General features: G+C 45.1%; 1 protein-coding gene across 13 annotated transcripts in view; it reads left to right on the top strand.

Moving 5' to 3' along the window:
* The window catches only part of RNF130 (ring finger protein 130), a 684,518-nt gene that overhangs the window by 245,209 nt on the left and 422,529 nt on the right, over positions 1 to 16,780 (top strand). For all 13 annotated transcript variants that reach the window (XM_078653555.1, XM_078653553.1, XM_078653551.1 and 10 more), the window contains exon 3: positions 9,338 to 9,591. In XM_078653555.1, the coding sequence (XP_078509681.1) occupies positions 9,338 to 9,591 (254 nt within the window). The remainder of the gene's footprint in view (positions 1 to 9,337; positions 9,592 to 16,780) is intronic.

Genomic DNA, 16,780 nt, shown 5'->3' with positions numbered 1-16,780 from the left:
CCTTACATGTCCACACCTTTAATATAAAACACCCTGCCTCCTGGGCTTTAGGAGGCCTTCCTTAGGGGTGACTTATTGTGCATTGACTGCCACACATGGTGAGGGCAAAGTAGAGTTTGAGCAGCTTACACTGCTACTGCAGTCTGCAATGGCAGCCTTGCGGTCAGTAGTTTACTGGAGTCACTCACGGTGGCACCAACAGTGCTTTATACCTGGTGACCCTTTTAACATCCATGTCCTGGGTACCACTGGTACTGTATACTAGGGACTTATAAAGGGGTTAAAGTCCTTTTTAAATTGAGGTTACCAATTCACATATATCAGTTTTAGGGATAGAGCACGGGCACTTGGACCTGGGCAGCAGGCTCCAATGCACTTTCAGAGTCCTAACTATCAGCACTTGGGCAGCAGGTGTGTGTGTGTGGGGGGGGCATACAAAAAGGGCACTATCCTACAGCTTTCCTTCCTATTTTTGTGTTTGTCCCTCTGGAGAAAAGCCTCTTTACCATCCTTTTGATTGGATGACTTGTTTTCTTCCACTGCTCAGGTTCAGAGATCCATTTTTAGGTTTTGCCTGGCGAAAAGATGCGCTCTGCGCATCTTTTTCGCGCAGGCGAAAACCTGATGAGAACTGTAGTGTGGCTTTGGGTCGGCCCTCGTCATTCATTGGCTGGCTCCATAAATGGAGCCTAGCCATTGGACGAGGGGCCTGTCCGTCAATGCCGGACCAGATTCGGGGGCGTTCCCGAGATTCTTTGGCTTTTGCCGACGTCACGCGACGTCAGCCGAAAGCCGGGAACGCCCCCGAATCTGGTCCGGCATTGCTGTGCTCGGGGGTCTGCTTGCGGGTGTTGTGAGTCTGTGGGCCGCGAACAGAGAATGCGGGCGGGCGTCCGCTGAGTGAGGCGCCTTTGAAACCGGAGGTATGTGCGTTGCTTGAAGGGGCCGCATGACACGAGGGGACTCGCAGGGGACGACCCGGCATGCTGATACCAGACTGTGTGAGAGGGGCGATTCTATACGTAACTAAGAGCCCACAGCCGCCATTTTGGAGACCCATTACACAACGGTTGCGGGCGGAGTTGTGAGAACAGTTAGCGCCGGAACTCCCTTAACTGGTCTTCACTGCTGCAGACATCTAGTTGTTGCGAGCTGCCACAGTTCACGAGTGGGGGCTATAGGAGTACATAGCACCAGTAATTGTACATTGCAACGGGCGAAGTGCTGATTGTACTGGAGGGGCGCTCTCACTATGTGACGAGAATTGTGGAAGACTCGGCCAAGACCCAGGTAGCTGTGCACGAGACCCGTAGTAGTTAATGGGTCTGTGACTGGGTTTCGCAATAATTTGATATTCAGTCCGTTTGGCAGTAGGTCTCGCCTGTGCCAATTTATTTTAGCTGTGCAACTTTGATTTTAAACAAAGACAACATCCTTCTTCTACAATTTTTTAGTGTGAAAATAGTAATGCTGTGTTTTGGATTGTTATCAGTCATCCTGAAATGACCTACTGCCTTCGCCAATGCTTGTTCTTTCTGTGACCACCATTGCCTTGTGCAATTGTCTTGTATCTGGAGCCACATTACCAGAACCAGCGTAAACTAGTCTTAGTAGCAACCCTGTAGACTGCATGCTAACACCACAAGCAAATCACACTGAGAACACGCACTTCACGATTGGAAGGGGATCCTAAATTTCAAAGGCTGAACCTGCCTGGTAGGCGAGGCCTGCCCAGCATTGGAGGGTAAGTACTGGCTTCGTCGGCGAGGAGTTCATTCAGCTTTTTTTCTCTGCAGTGAAGGAGAACCTTCACCCCACAGTAGAAGAGAAGAATGTGGAAGAGCTAGGAGTAGTGCTGCGGCTGCGTCACTACTGCCTCTCCAGACCAGGCCTGAATTTCGGAAGCTTCTGTAGAGCTTCCTTGTTGGACCTACCAAGGAAGAAAGACCCAACTTCCAAAGAGCGAGAAGGTCCTTCTGAGGAGGAAGTGCTTGTCTCAAACGCCTTCAAAGCCCAGCCCTGGAATGGCTTGCATGTGGCAAGCCTCGATGGATACCGGCTGCCCCAGGCTTGAGCAGTCATCCTGAGCAGTTGCCTAGAAAAAGCAACACCTGGCTTGAAGACATCTGGCTCTGAGAGTCTCCGTCCCCTTGAAGCATAGACAGGGTGAGCCTGCGCCGTCCCGGTCCTCCTTATGTGCCGTGGTGCAGATACGTAACTCTCCTGTCACAAACGGGATCTCCTGCAGAATGTGACTTCAGTCCCTTTCCATCATCTGAAGGAGGTCTCCCTTCGTCAGGAATCGTAGGATTTAAAAAAAAATATATTTTTATTATATTTTCTCTTATACAACTGTAGCATGGCATACAAGTTTTCCAGAGGTTTTACTACATGATAGCAGCAATCGACACATTATTCGTGAGGACACGAGCAGTGTGGGAACGTCGGGCACAATTTGTGAGGCTGGTGTCTGTTTCGCTAATGGGTGTCATCTGAACTGCTTGGCGTTATCACAGTGGGACTGTGCCCCCCCACCCCTAACACGCCTACATTTGAAATCCTTAGTATGTCATCCATGGGCCCCATAACTTGTCAAATTCCCTCGGGCTTCCCCACGGCCTGTATGTCACTTTCTTGGCTGCTATATAGAGGTCCATCCTCCTTCTCAATTCATGCAATGTGGGGGGAGTTGGTGCCCCCAGGTGTTTTGCCAAATCCTGTCTCCCCGCCAATATTTCATATTTGCAAAAAGTGGTTTGGCCCTGAGGAGATCTATCTCTGTAGGTATTCCTAGCAGTAGGTATTTGGGGTCCATTGGTATCGGTGTGCCTAGTATGTTGCTGAGTTCCCTGATGATGGTGACCCAGTAAGCGGCTATTACCTGACAGTGCCATAGTGTGTGGAAGTTCGTTCCCCTTTCAGTGTGCCATCGAAGGTATTGAGGTGTTGCCGCCTTACCAAAACCATGTAACCGGGCCCTATCGTAATACGCCCTATGCAGCATTTTGAATTGTATCGAGTGGAGGCATGATTTTATCACCACTTCCCTGGGGTGCAGTAGGGCCGCATCCCAATCCAAATCATCAGAGGTCTCTAGTTCTCCCTCCCATTTAGCCCTGTGGCTTACTAATGTGTCTGGTTGGTTGTTGATCAAAGTCTTACCAGGTGATCGCCTTTTCTCCAGTTTCCCCCCATAAGAAGCCTTCCCGGTCCATATTCAGGTATTGCTTTTGTCTCAATCTGCTCTGCCTTCCAATCGTGAGTGATTTGCAGGTAGTTATAGTACTGTATAAAGGTTAGTTCAAACTCTTTCTGAGGAAAGTTGAACAAAACAAGCCCCCCCCTCCAGTATATCTCCTACCTTTGATATCCCCAGCATGTCCCAGTACTTGAAACCTTGCGGCTTTTCAAATTCTTTTAATCGCGTTCCAGCCCATGGTTGAGTCTCCTGCGTCACGCGATTATCCCAATGTATTCCCCTTTCCGCTTTTTTTTTCCATTCAGCAATCGTCACTTGCGTTGCTGGGAGTAACTTCTTTGTGCCTTTTTCCCCCGTACAGATTATGGGCCAAACTGAGTTTTCTCCAGTGCGTATGTGGGGTGCAGGACCCTTAGAATTGATTGATCTACCTCTTATTGTTCATGAGCTATTGTTGTTTCAGTCGCAGATAGGATTTCCTGGTGCTGTTCACTAGTGTGACGTCTACTTGACTTTGCAGTACTGGTGTTGGTGCCTCTGACATGTGGGTGATCTCACCCACAGGCATACTCTGCAATCACAGGTGATTTCTAACTCCCTGGTGCCAACCTCTCCAGCTGGAGGAACAGTGGCTATCCGGTGTTGGACACTCCTAATAAGCTGATACTACTTACCACTTTTGCCACTGGGTGGTGAAGCCTTGGGCATCACTTTTGGTATCGTGGCAGGTGTGTTTGGATGAATGCTAAGACCTGAAGCTGAAATGCGACTTGTGCATACTGAACCTAATAATACCATTATTGTCGATTGTTGGTCTTCATCTTAAAATCTCTTGGAAGTATTATGCACTCAATCTATCCAAGAAACCCAAGCACAGCCAAGCCGCCCCCCATGGGATAACATTGGCCACAGAGCGCAATGTTAACTAACGGCTCCTAATACTGAGGAGCTTTAAAACTGCTTGGAGTTGATTCTCTGACCCAGAAAATTCTTCAAACTTCATGTTTCCAGTACCCATCTCTGTTTTACTTTTTGAGCAATTCACCTATGTATAAACTAAGTAATTTTCTTTGGAAAGACGAACATTGTCTATATGATAACGCTATGATGTGTTATTGGCTGTGTCCGTTGTAAGCTAGGACATTTTAAAGGATTCAAGCACAAGATTATCTTGGTAACTGATGCAAAGCTCATAGTTCACAAAGTACAGAGTATTCATTTTATGGTGAGGGAGGACGTTTCCAAGGAACTTGAGTAGTTGATAAATTGTGGGGTCATAGAACTGATTGATGTGTCAGATTGCATATCTCCTTTGGCCGTAGCCAGACAGGTGTGTGGCTCTGGGTGGGTGTGTGTGCCTCTGGGTGAGTGTGTGTGGCTCTGGGTGGGTGTGTGTGGCTCTGGGTGGGTGTGTGTGGCTCTGGGTGGGTGTGTGTGGCTCTGGGTGTGTGGGTGTGGCTCTGGGTGTGTGTGTGTGTGTGTGTGTGTGTGGCTCTGGGTGGGTGTGTGGCTCTGGGTGGGTGTGTGTGGCTGGCTCTGGGTGTGTGTATGTGTGGCTCTGGGTGTGTGTGTGTATGGCTCTGGGTGTGTGTGTGTGTGGCTCTGGGTGTGTGTGGGTGTGGCTCTGGGTGTGTGTGTGTGTGTGTGTGTGTGTGTGTGTGGCTCTGGGTGGGTGGGTGTGGCTCTGGGTGGGTGTGTGTGGCTGGCTCTGGGTGTGTGTATGTGTGGCTCTGGGTGTGTGTGTGTGGCTCTGGGTGTGTGTGTGTGGTAGTAATTGCTGTCTGCTGAGCTCGTCCATAGGGTACAATAGGTCTCACATTTGCGAGAGATTAAGCTATTGGCATTGTAAATGACAATGCCATTTATTTATGTTTAAAAAAACATAAATAAAAATAATGTCAAGAGCAATGCCAATAGCTCTAACTTTAACAAAGGCAAAACCATTGCATTGTAAATGCTTGTTTCTTTTTTAAGCACTCCATGAGAGTGCATGTGGTTTATTATTCTCTCCTTCATGCTGCATACCCCCTCCCATGCACTCTATATTGCTGGCTCTTTCTCATACCCTCAACAAGTTAATTGTTTGTCCCAGCCAGTCTAAATAGTCTTAAATTGTTACATTTTACAAAGACATAAAGATTTGTGTATTGGGACCACTGTAATTCCTTGGAGCGCTCACCTTTGTAATAAAGGTTTTGAATTTATACACTGCTGAATAACTTTTAAATATGTACACAAATCTTTTATGAGTTTTAGATAATACTCTTTCCATAACCAAACATTGGTACTTTAAACTGCCAGCCAAATGGTTTGTGTAGCGGGGTGGGGCTGATCTATGTATCCATTCGTCAAAATAAGTATGAAAACTTGCTGACCGCAACCTCAAACAATATGTCCTTGATGTCAGACTATCAGAATTCCACACCCTATGTCCCTCTGGTTGGACACAGTGGCCAGACCATACTCCCAATATGCCATACATATAAATGTCCATGTATCATACCAGGGCTTCCAACCAGCCAATATTGTGTGGATTTTAATGCTCACCAAGAAGCGCAGGTTGGACAGACAGTCCTTAAACTTTATTTCAAGCATTCTCCACCTCTGCTCACAAGACACCACCTTAAGGGTTTTGGTCCAGCTCTTTAGTCTATGCGCAGCATGTGTTACAGCAGCAGCATATGCTGCAAATGGAAAAGTATTCTGCATATGAAGGAGGGCCTTGTGCCTAACCACTTGGATGTACTTCTCTCCCGCATGTTACATGAGTAGTAATGCCTTTCCCCCCCAAACCTGCCACATGACCTAGGGTTAACCAAGACCAACAGCCTTATCTAGTGGTCGTGCAGGACAATTCTGCGAAAGCTCATTTGTTGGTTTAAATAAAAAAAACTTTCACATACTACTGCTGGCCGGGGTGGTGTTTTTAGTGTTGTGAGGCCTCTTCGTGCTTCCCTCGCCTTGCTCAGTGGTAAGTGGGATTCGCCTATACACAACCTGCCTAATCTAAGAGTGCGATTCAGTATATGCCCCCCAACCTCTAACGTTGACGAAGTGAAGAGGTTATTTGCTTACACCTATTCTGCGTTGCCATATTTATTTTGCCTGATGTTGGCGAATTGCTTGGAGGGCTTGATTACAACCCAGTGCCTTGCCAATGGCGATTAAACGTTGTCTCCTTGCAGTCGTGACCTTTCTCAAGGTCGAGGAGATTTAAAAAAGAAAAGTAAAATAAATGAATGAATAAATAAAGTGTGTGCTCACTGTCAGAAGCGCTAATGCTGTCTTTACATCTCTGAAAATTAAGCCAGAGCAACTGATAAGGGTGTTTTTAGGGTTTAGGGGTGGGATGGTGTCGGGTGGTAATGGTATTTTTGGGGTTAGGATGGGTAAGGGTATTTTTATGGTTTAGGGATGGGTAAGGGAATTGGATGGTAAGAGTGTTTTTAAGGGTTGGAAGGGGTATGGTAAGGTATGTTTAGTGGTGGGTAGGAATAAATGGTGATAAGGGAATTTTAGGGTTTTGAGCTGTACAATGGCCATTCTTGTGCCAATTCTTACAGTAGTCTGTGGTGAGGCCATTGCACATTATGGGTAGCTTTTCTTGTCAATCTCATTTGCTAACAGAAGCCAACCCTCTTGGATCAGTCATTCATTTTTTTTGCCAACCCTTCAGCATCAGCAGCAAACATTTTTTCTTCTTTTGCCCATGATGCTCAGCATCGATAACACTCATTGGCAAAAGCCAAAAGGTCGGCTAAGCCTTTCTTTCCAGTGCTTTTTTTAAAAAAAAGCTTTTGTTATATTGTGTCGTTTCTTTTAGTGGGTATTTTTACTGACTCACATTCTCTGCAGTAGTACCTTAGAATGCTGTCCACTCTGGGCCCAGTCATTTCTTGTTTGTGTTAAGTGATCTGGGAATGCAACTTATTTTGGCAGGTAGGCGTTTGTCCTTCCTGGGATCAGCTCTCTGACTTTATAATGGCCTGGCTGGGACTCAGCCATGTCACTCTGTCATTTAATGTTCTCCCCTGATGAATGGTAGTTTTCAAGTACTATCGGTTCAGCACTTTTATGCAACTTTTCATAGTTCTGCACCCTCAGCTGCTTGATGGTCTTGCTCAGCTCCTTCTCAGTGTCTGTTTCTTATGGATTCCAATGACATCATGTTTTAGACGCTCCCTGAATTTATAGGAGAACGTGTGTCAGCTTTTGCTTTTCCAGGGTCTGGGATTTGTTGGTAGATGGATAAGATGCTTTTGATTCCTAGCATAACCTAGGTTTCTATGGACTTTGTCCATCACTCTTATGACTTTATCTGGAGAGTGACACGAAACCTGGAAACGAAGAAATATTTGAGGTTCCTATAGTAATCCCAAATTTGGCCTGTTTTATTCCAAGTCTCTCTTTGTGCTTTGCTGCATTTGTATGTTCAAAGCTAGGTGGCCTCAATAATTCCCATTTGCGGTGGCCTGCATGCACATCCCTGCATTCGCAGCAGAGCCATTCATGCACAGATTTAACCGAAAAGTGTTTTCTAGCAAGTATTTGCAGTTTTCTGATAGCGGTCTTAACTAGCCACTATCTTAATAATCATATTATTATCTTATTTCTGTGGATTCAGTTTTATTACAGCTTTTTTTTTAATGAAAAAGATAGCTTCACCTATATCTTGATGTAATACTATAATGTAATAAGTGTATTCAGGACCTTCAGGTGCAAAGAACACCCAACAAACTAGGAAGAACATGGCACATCGCATACCAATTTTTACCGGACATTTTATTCGTTTGATACAGGCATTTGCTGATAGGAACCAATCGCAGAACTTCTGTGATCTGATACAGAATTTCTGCATTTCTCCCTTCTTCGGTAATGGCAGAGGTGCACATATGCGGATTACCACAAATTCCTTTCAATACCGCCATTCTGTAAATGTGTGGAAGGAAAAGGAATGAATGCCCAGTGTTTCTCAACACGAACAGGTAGGTAAGTACCACTGGTAATCAAAACTAAAGCCACTGCCCATCAACTTGGAACACTCCATTTGTCAGCGTTTGTGAGCATATTTGCAGCATTATGCCAGGGTGCAAGCAAGAGCGTAAGAGCTCTTGCATGAAACTGGACACGTCAAAATAAAATGACCGCTTGTGTTAGATTGCTATATCAATTAATGCGGTTACAGAAAGACTGCCAAATGAAGTAGACCTAAAAGTCCGAAAGAATATGCAGTCCAGCAGAGATCAGCTGAAATGATAGACCGCCCATTAAAAGCAATGTACCTGTTAAGGAATGTAAATGTAAATGTAAATTGATACTTGTATAGCGCACTACTCACCCGCAAGGGTCTCAAGGCGCTTGTACGAATACCGCTGTGGAACCCATCCTGGCTTTCCCTGTGAGGTGTCCACTCCTGGGCACCCCCAAGGTGGAGGCCAGGCATCCTTAGCGTTGTGGGGGCCGTTGTGGAGATTAAGCAAGCTATTGCCCAGAGTTGCAGAGTGGGACTCCATGATTGGAATAGGCACCGAGGCGAGAATTATCACGTCCGTGGAATTTTGAGCCCAAGACCCGCCGAGGCGGGGAATTGAACCCTGGTCCCGGGCTAGACCTCTGCATCAGGGTCTGCCGCTCTAACCATTGAGCCACACTTCTCCACTTGATGTACTAATTCCGAAAATTAGGTGTGCTATAGATAATTAGCAAATAGTAATAGCTGAGAGAGTGTGGTGTTCAATAGTAGATCATACCACAGAGGAAGAGCCAGCTCTGGTGGCTCAGTGGACTAATGCATCGACTGCGGGGGTTGTGTTTGAACACTTGATCACAATAGGTGTCTAATATTTGTAAAGAGATCCCTTTGAAAGGGAATGTGCACTCTTGAAATAAACCTGTTACCTTTAGGAGCAGCTTTTAGAGATGTGTTCCTAGGCTTTATTGTTGTCAATCAAAACAGAGAGGTGGTAGGAGAGCAACTAAACTGCAATTGAAATAGATTTCATGTTTGGTTGAGCTATATTTTCAATACCCTGTCTGCATCACAAGTTTTTGCCAGTTAGCAAGGTATCTGTGTCTACGATGGTGGGATGAGTAATTGACCTAAACTTAATCGCTTTTGCATATTGCTTCCATCCACAGGAACCGGTGATATTGTTGCTATTATGATTACGGAAGTGAAGGGCAAGGAAATCATGAGCTATGTAGAGAGGAACATCTCTGTGCTCATGGCCATCGCCGTCGGCGCACGAAGCACGTCCACCAAGACCTTCAGCCGAGGCTCCCTGGTCTTTGTTTCCATCTCCTTCATTGTGCTGATGATCATCTCCTCTGCATGGCTTATTTTCTACTTCATCCAGAAGATTAGATACACGAGTGCACGGGACCGCAACCAGGTGAGAAGATAACAGTCACGTGCCTGGGTCCCCGGGGCCTACTTTCTCTCTCTCTAGATTATCACATGTGTAAAATCTCATTTAGATAGACAAAAGTCCGAATTGGTTCAAACCTACAGAGCAACAGTGTGGGGCTAAAATTTTGCACATCTGCTGATTCATTGCAGTGTAAATTGATTATTTTTTGCCCAGATTCTAACATATTTCAGTAACTATTTGAAATGTTTTTGCCACTAAGCCATTTATTTTTATACTCACCTTGACTGAAACAAATCTGGGAGTACTTTGTAGAATGCTGTTAGTATTTTCCATTTTGGATTTGAGAGCAGCAAATTCACTCAGTCTACTGAAGGTACATTTTCAGGTCTGCACGTGGGTGTTTTTTTACCCTTTACAAGGGAATGTTTCTTTTAAGGCTATGTATCTTTGAAGCGTCGATGCTCTGTGTTTATATTTTAACTCGGTCCCTGTTTTCAGTTGGATCTGGAAGCAGATGATTCGTTTGCCTTACCATTGTGTTGCAGGTGTAGCTAAGTGATGGCCTCTGAGTTGAGCAAAACATAGTGTCAAAGGTTTGAATAAACTGCCTTTTGTAGGTAATTGTCCATTGCTTTGCATGTAGTGACTGTTCTTGAATTGGATTGTCCTTTTAATCAATCTATCAATCAATCAGAGTACTTGTAAAGCGCGCTACTTACCCGTGAGGGTCTCAAGGCTCTAATAGTAAAGAAGGGTGATAAATCTGTATAAAGGCTTGTGTAAAGGCTCTGCGTGTCGTGGATTCTAGTTAAGGTGAGTGATTATCCAAATTCCACCATTAGCATTTAAGCAAGTTTCAAGTTGACTTTTATGAAAAACAATTTTAATGTGATTTTTCTTCATTGATTTAGTTCCTGTTACATTGAACTAGGCATGCAGGTGGCTGATGTGTATCTAAAAGGTTACAGTTATTTCAAATATTGAAGAATAAGTGGGCCTAGGCTTCTATTGATATGTGGGTCTAATGCCCGCTGCTTCATGTAAGGAAAAATGAAGACATTGCCAATCCATTTATAAATAATCATTGGGGCCACTAGCCCTCATCCATGCTTATTTTTTTAACTGGTAGGTACCAAGAGCACTAGGCTGGCACACACAAGTATTCCAAGCACCTATTACTAATGGTACTAACGGTTCTTGGTTGGCTTCAAATAACACTCAATTGTTAGTGCTGTTTTCTCTTCTGCTGAGACCAATGACTAGCTTGCTAGCTGTGGTCTAGATAATCCATTAGTTTGACCCCTTAAACTCGCTATAGAACTTTTACAGCAGATTGTATGCTGGCCTTTACCATATCTTCGCTCTGCCTCATGTCATGCATTTAAAACACTGTTTTATTGAAAAACGTGTTTTATCTTTCCCTCTCACTGGTCTCTATTTTACTCCCGGGGTATTTGTATCTCCAGTTTCTACTTTCCACCTTTACTCTTGTGGTACCTAAACCCATTTACTTTATTTGCCTTTTTCCCTCCTCAGTTTGATTTATAATTTTTATCACTTTATTTGCCTCTTCCACTGTATATTCCCCTTGATATAGTTGAATGGCTGTCACGTTTTCCCTCTCGGTTCTCTAGAATGTACAGATGTAAACCCTTGCATTTGTCTTCTTTTGATTTCTTGAGCTGACAGTAAACCATCTTATCATCCGTTGAATTGACTCTAACCTGCCATTATCGTTTAGGAGATGAGGCCTCACAAGACTGGACATAGTTCTGCCTCAGTAGCCGCCCGGAACTTTACATAGTATCAAAATGTGACTTCTAGAGTGTCACGTAATAGTCCATAGGTTGCCTCAGAATAAGGGAGCAATGTACTAAATAAAGCCTCCGCTACTGGGTTCAATGACCTGCATGTACGGTTAAGTACAAGTGCACTTGCATAGCGCATTCCCATCCTTGGCGTGGTAAAGAAACATTTTAAAAACCTGGCACCCTTAACGGTCCGGAGATTCTGTTGATTTTGTATTTTGGTTGTGTTTTGTATCGATGATCGTGTGCAGCATAGCAGTGTGGCTCGCTGCAGTCAGCAGTTTGCATTGCTTGTTTCTTTGCTAAAGTGAGCCCTTCCGTGAGGCTGCTGGAATGGGCCCGTATGGGTGAGTGGCAGCCAGCTGAGGACTGAGTGTGAGTGCACTAAGGTGTAAAGGCAAACTGTGGTCTCAAAGCAGGCTTTCAGTTGCAGAACCCAAGAAACCAAAAGGCTCTGGGAGAGCAAAACATTGGGATCCCCAGAGACCAGCCCAGAACGGGGAGAACCGGGCTCTGAGCAAAATGCCTGGGAAGGTCCAATGAAGTAGGGAGTGCAGGAAAGGGACCCGGGGCAGAAGGGAAATGCACTGTCCCTGGCGCTTGCCTTGAATTTCACAGTGAAGCTAGGGCTTTTGGTAAAACATGAATAATCATGTATGTGGGCAAGTCCAGGAGAACCGCCAGTTGGGGCACCACTGGTGAAGAGTCTGAAGGAGTAGGAAGTGTTAAAACAGCCTGCCACTCAGTATGCCCTAAGTAATGAGCACAAGAGGCGAAGTGCACAAACAACATTGCGATTGGAACCTGAAAGCCTGTAACCAGCCGACTTAATTTTAGAGGCAATTCCCAATTTATGATTTACCAGTTGGCCAGATATGATACTTGCTGGCCCAACGACTTCTGAATTCATGACGAGCTGTGGCCCAGATCCCAAGGTTGCACGATTACCACCAGAGCACGCAGTTTATTAGGGAACCCTACTTTGTATCTATGTATTGGTGTCACGGATAGGGAGCCAGCTTTCAATGATGTTAGGATGCAGTTGACACTAGAGGCAAACTTTGTTAATATGTTAGGGTGCTGAAAGGCAGTTGAAGATGGGTTAGGTTGTTAGGTCGCAGTCTAGCTGTCTGGTATCAAAGGCAAATTGGGGAGATTCTGAAAGCTTACCTAGGAATGCATTCCGCCCTTTGCCTAACATTGGCTTTGTGTTTTGCAGTTCCCATAGGCTTCGCATTCTGTTCGCTTTACTTTGTTTTAGGCTGTCAGCATTTGCCCCTCTCATGGAGCATAGCCTCATTACCACCTCTCTGACAAGCTCATTGTATTCTTTCATGAGTGCTGGCCTTCCGAGAACTCTTTTTTTATTTTTCACAAAGCACTACTCGAGAGTGCTTGTGTTTTCAGCTTCCTTCCTTGTATGCTTGTTCACCTACTGTATTTCTTTTAAAAGGTTTCCTACGCATGATTGATTCTACTCATCTATGGCATTAGAGTTCATCAATCACTCATGCCTGTGATCATGCTGGACATAAGGCGAATGAGCAATAAAGAGCCCTTAAAATGTAGTTTTTATCGTTGCACATTTGCTGCACTTCAAAGACCGAGATCAAATGCCAAGCTACATCTCTGACAAATTGCTGTTTATTGTATTTAAAGGGAGGCTGTGGTTTACTTTTCTTTCTCTGACTGTAAAATTTGAGGATTTTGTAAAGTGACCTATGCAACAATCTTCCTGGGTACAGGGAGTGTGAAAGGAAAAGCTGCAAGATGTAACACAAATTCTACCACACAACAAACTTAAAATACCAGTAAATAAACTGTACAAGTATTTCAGAATATATTAGCTGGGGTGGCAATAAAGATTATAATAGGAACAAAAAAAATCTCATTTAGAGATTTGCATATTAAATATTTGTGAAAGTGATTTCCACAGATTATCATGTATGCGCTGCATGGTTTGAACAGTAAAATTTGAACAGGAAAACTTTAGTAATTTTTCAGTGGAAATATGTTGTCTGTAAATAACCGTTGTGAGAAATTGGGTTGTTGGTTGACTGGGATGTGAGCCCTGGTCAAGAAGCAACCACAATCATCGTCAGGGTGAGGCACAAGCAAGCAAAACACAAATTAACCTGTGCTGAAGCCCCGGTAGGTTAGTGCACAGCAGTAAGGCTTAACTTGGGGGCAATGTGTAAAGTATTTGTGCAACACTTCAAACAGTAAAATAGTGAAAACACCACACAAAGATTCCGCACCAGTTTAGAAAATTGGAGCAAAAGTAATAAATAAAACAAGACCAAAACGACAAAACATAAATCAGTAGAACCGGAGTTATGAATTTTTAAAGAATAAAGTGTAAAATAGTGCTTAAAAGCAGAAAACGACAACCACGGCTATCTGGTCGCACTGGACCACGTTAAAATCAAAGGTTCTGGCTGACCACAATGGAGCACGGGCTTAATATAGTCTCAGATTAGTCCTGCTGAAGTTTTACCTTCTCAGGTTTTGTTCCAAGGGTCCCGATCACGTTGGAGAGGGTCGTGGAGAGCACAGATAGGGTCATGGGTGGTTGTTGGCGTGGCGCGAAAACTGGTTGGGCTGACGGCGGGCTGGTGTTTCACGTTAGCGATCCCCCACGGGCAGTTGATGCTGCTGTGCAAAGAGACAGGCTGGCGGCTGTTTGCGCTGATTATCAGTGTGAACTGGAATGCTCGTGAAGAGCCCTAAAGCCTGATTTGAAGAGCACTGAGACACACCAAGGGTCCTGGGCATGAGGGGCACCACTTGGGGGTCAGGAATTCTCTGTAGCTGGGTCCAGGAGCTGGTTGGTGGGAATATTATGTCCCTTAGGTTCAGATCAGTAGGCCAGCAGACTAGACCTTCAAGATGAAGTTGCAGGAACAGTTCTTTCTCAGGCAAGAGGGCAGCAGGTCAGCATGGCAGGGCAGCAATTCCTTTAAAGTAAGAGTTCAGCAGAGTGGTATCCCGTGTAGTAGCACACTAGTCTCTCTTCCTAGCAGAGTATCCACATGTCCAGAAGTGCGCTGAAAAGTTGGTGTTTGAGGTCATTCTTTTATACACAGTTGTGCTTTTGAGGTGGAGAGAAGCTTATAGGGACATGCCTTTGAAGTGCACAGATGCTCTGCCTTCCTGGCCCTGGCTCCAGACTAACTACAGTGGGTATGCAGCCATTTGTGTGGAGGCAGGACGCAGCCTGTTCAAGTGTAAGTGGGGCTGTGCCTAGCTTTTCCTTACCATTCTGTCAGTGATGACTCATCCAGTCTCACCTAAGCTCCCATTTTGTGTAGCTGTCTAAGAGGAATGCACAAAGCCCATCTGTCACCCACACCCAGTCCTGTGACCCAGATACAGGCTACAGGCACTAAATAGCTAAGGCAAGAAAATGCCAACTTTCTAAAATTGTCATTTTCAGAATTGTAATTTAAATTCTGACTTCACAATAGGTTAGAAGTTTAAATTATGATTCCAGAAATACAAACATGAACTGGTTACTTTTCCCCATTTGGAAATAACACTTATAAAATGTTATAAGGTAATTCCAGTGTTATCCTATGGGAGTGGTTGGCCTTGCAGTAGAGAAAAACAAATGTAAGAGTTTTTCACTACTAGGACATGTAAAATGTAAAAGTACATGTCCTACTTTTTAAATACAGTGCATCCTGCCCTTGGGGCTGTGTAGGGATCTACCCTGGGGTTGACTTGTAAGTACTTAAAATGAAGGTTTGGACCTGGTAAAAGGTTCATTTTGCCACATCCAAATGGCAGGTTAAACTGCACCCACAGGCTCTGCAATGGCAGGCCTGAGACATTTTAAAGTACTATTTAAGTGGGTGGCACAACCAGTCCTGTAGACCCACCAGTAGCATTTAATTTAGAGGCCCTGGGCACATGCAGTGCACATTTATTAGGAACTTACAAGTAAATTAAATATGCCAATTGAGTATAAGCCAATGTTACCATGTTTTAGGGAAAAAGCACGTTAGCACTGATTAGCAGTGGTAAAGTGCGCATAGTCCTAAGGTCAGCAAAAACAGGAGGTCTGAAAGTTAAATGTTACGGGAGAACCACGCCAAGGATGCAAGATCTAACATGTGTCCCACCCAGCTGAAAGTCGGGAGAGCTACCCATCTCCTTGGGAGTTCTCTTCACTAAGGCAGAAGAATATTGAGAGACCATCAGCATTGGAGCACTCTGTTCCAGGACAATGTTCCACCATAGAGTTCATTCCCAGTAGGGAGATGGACCACCTCAGCAGTTTGGGATTCTCACCCCTCACTTGCCCTTTCTGAGGGGTCTGTGGTCTGTATAAAACCCGGAAGTGAGCACCAAACTGGTATGGTCACCGATTCTTCATCACCAAGACCACTGCAAAAGCTTCCCTCTCCATTGCACCCCACCTCTGTTCCGGAGGAAGTAACCTCGTACTGATGAAGCCTACAGGTTGATTCAGACTATCTTAATATTGCTGTGAGCGCACAGCCCCTATGCCATGCTCTAAGGGTCTGTCTGTACAATGATATCTTAAGAGAAGGTAGGGGCCTTGAGTATGAGTGCTGTGCACATGCCTCCTTCAGGGTGTCAAAAGCGTTCTGGCAGGCCTCTGTCGAGAACACCTGGCGTGGCTGGTCCTTAGAAGTCAGCTCTGTCAAGGGTGCAAAAATGGTGCTATAACCCTTGGCGAATCTCCTGTAGTAAGCAGTGAGGCATAAGAAGGCTCTCACTTCTATCTGGGTCTTGGTGGGGGGAGGGTCCCAAGCCAGAATGGTTTGGATTTTGGCCTGGAGGTGCTGTCAAGTACCACACATTAGGTGTTAGACTAACGCATTTCAATGTGGTGGTCCGAATCTCTGCACTGAAATGCATTGTCACACATTTATAGCGCCTCCTCAGCTTTTAAGCCTGAGCGTTGGTTAAGTACCAGACAGTGACTATTTGGTATTAGCTGGCAGCCTTTGTTGCTGTGGCAGGCTTGGGGGCTGGCTCAGGCTGCTCTCTCTAGCAAGGGCTGGCTACAATGTTTCAATCACTGCCAGCCCGCGGCAAACTTACTGACCTCACCATCACGTTGAGACTGAGTATCAGGATTTAATTTGCTCAATCAACATCCTGACTAGGTGCAGTGCCATGTTTGCATTTAGCACAGCCAGGATCCCGCAGCTGAGTTTGCTCCGTGCAGCCGGACGGTCTTTTTTCGGAGTGAACCCTTGCAATTTCTGCGGGAGAGTGGTGGTGCTGCCATGAGTTGAATCAGAGTCCTGGACGGCGCTGCTCATACTGGCGGGTTGGACGTAACGGCACTCGCTGAGAGTGTCACAACATTAATAGTAAACCAGGTTTTCCCCTGCTGCACTTCCTGAGTGCCTAGCCATCCTCACAGT

This window comes from Lissotriton helveticus, chromosome 7 (genome assembly GCF_964261635.1).
Source record: "Lissotriton helveticus chromosome 7, aLisHel1.1, whole genome shotgun sequence".
Classification (NCBI taxonomy): domain Eukaryota; kingdom Metazoa; phylum Chordata; class Amphibia; order Caudata; family Salamandridae; genus Lissotriton; species Lissotriton helveticus.
Note: the sequence above shows the minus strand (reverse complement) of the source record. Positions and strands in the feature narration are given on the sequence as shown.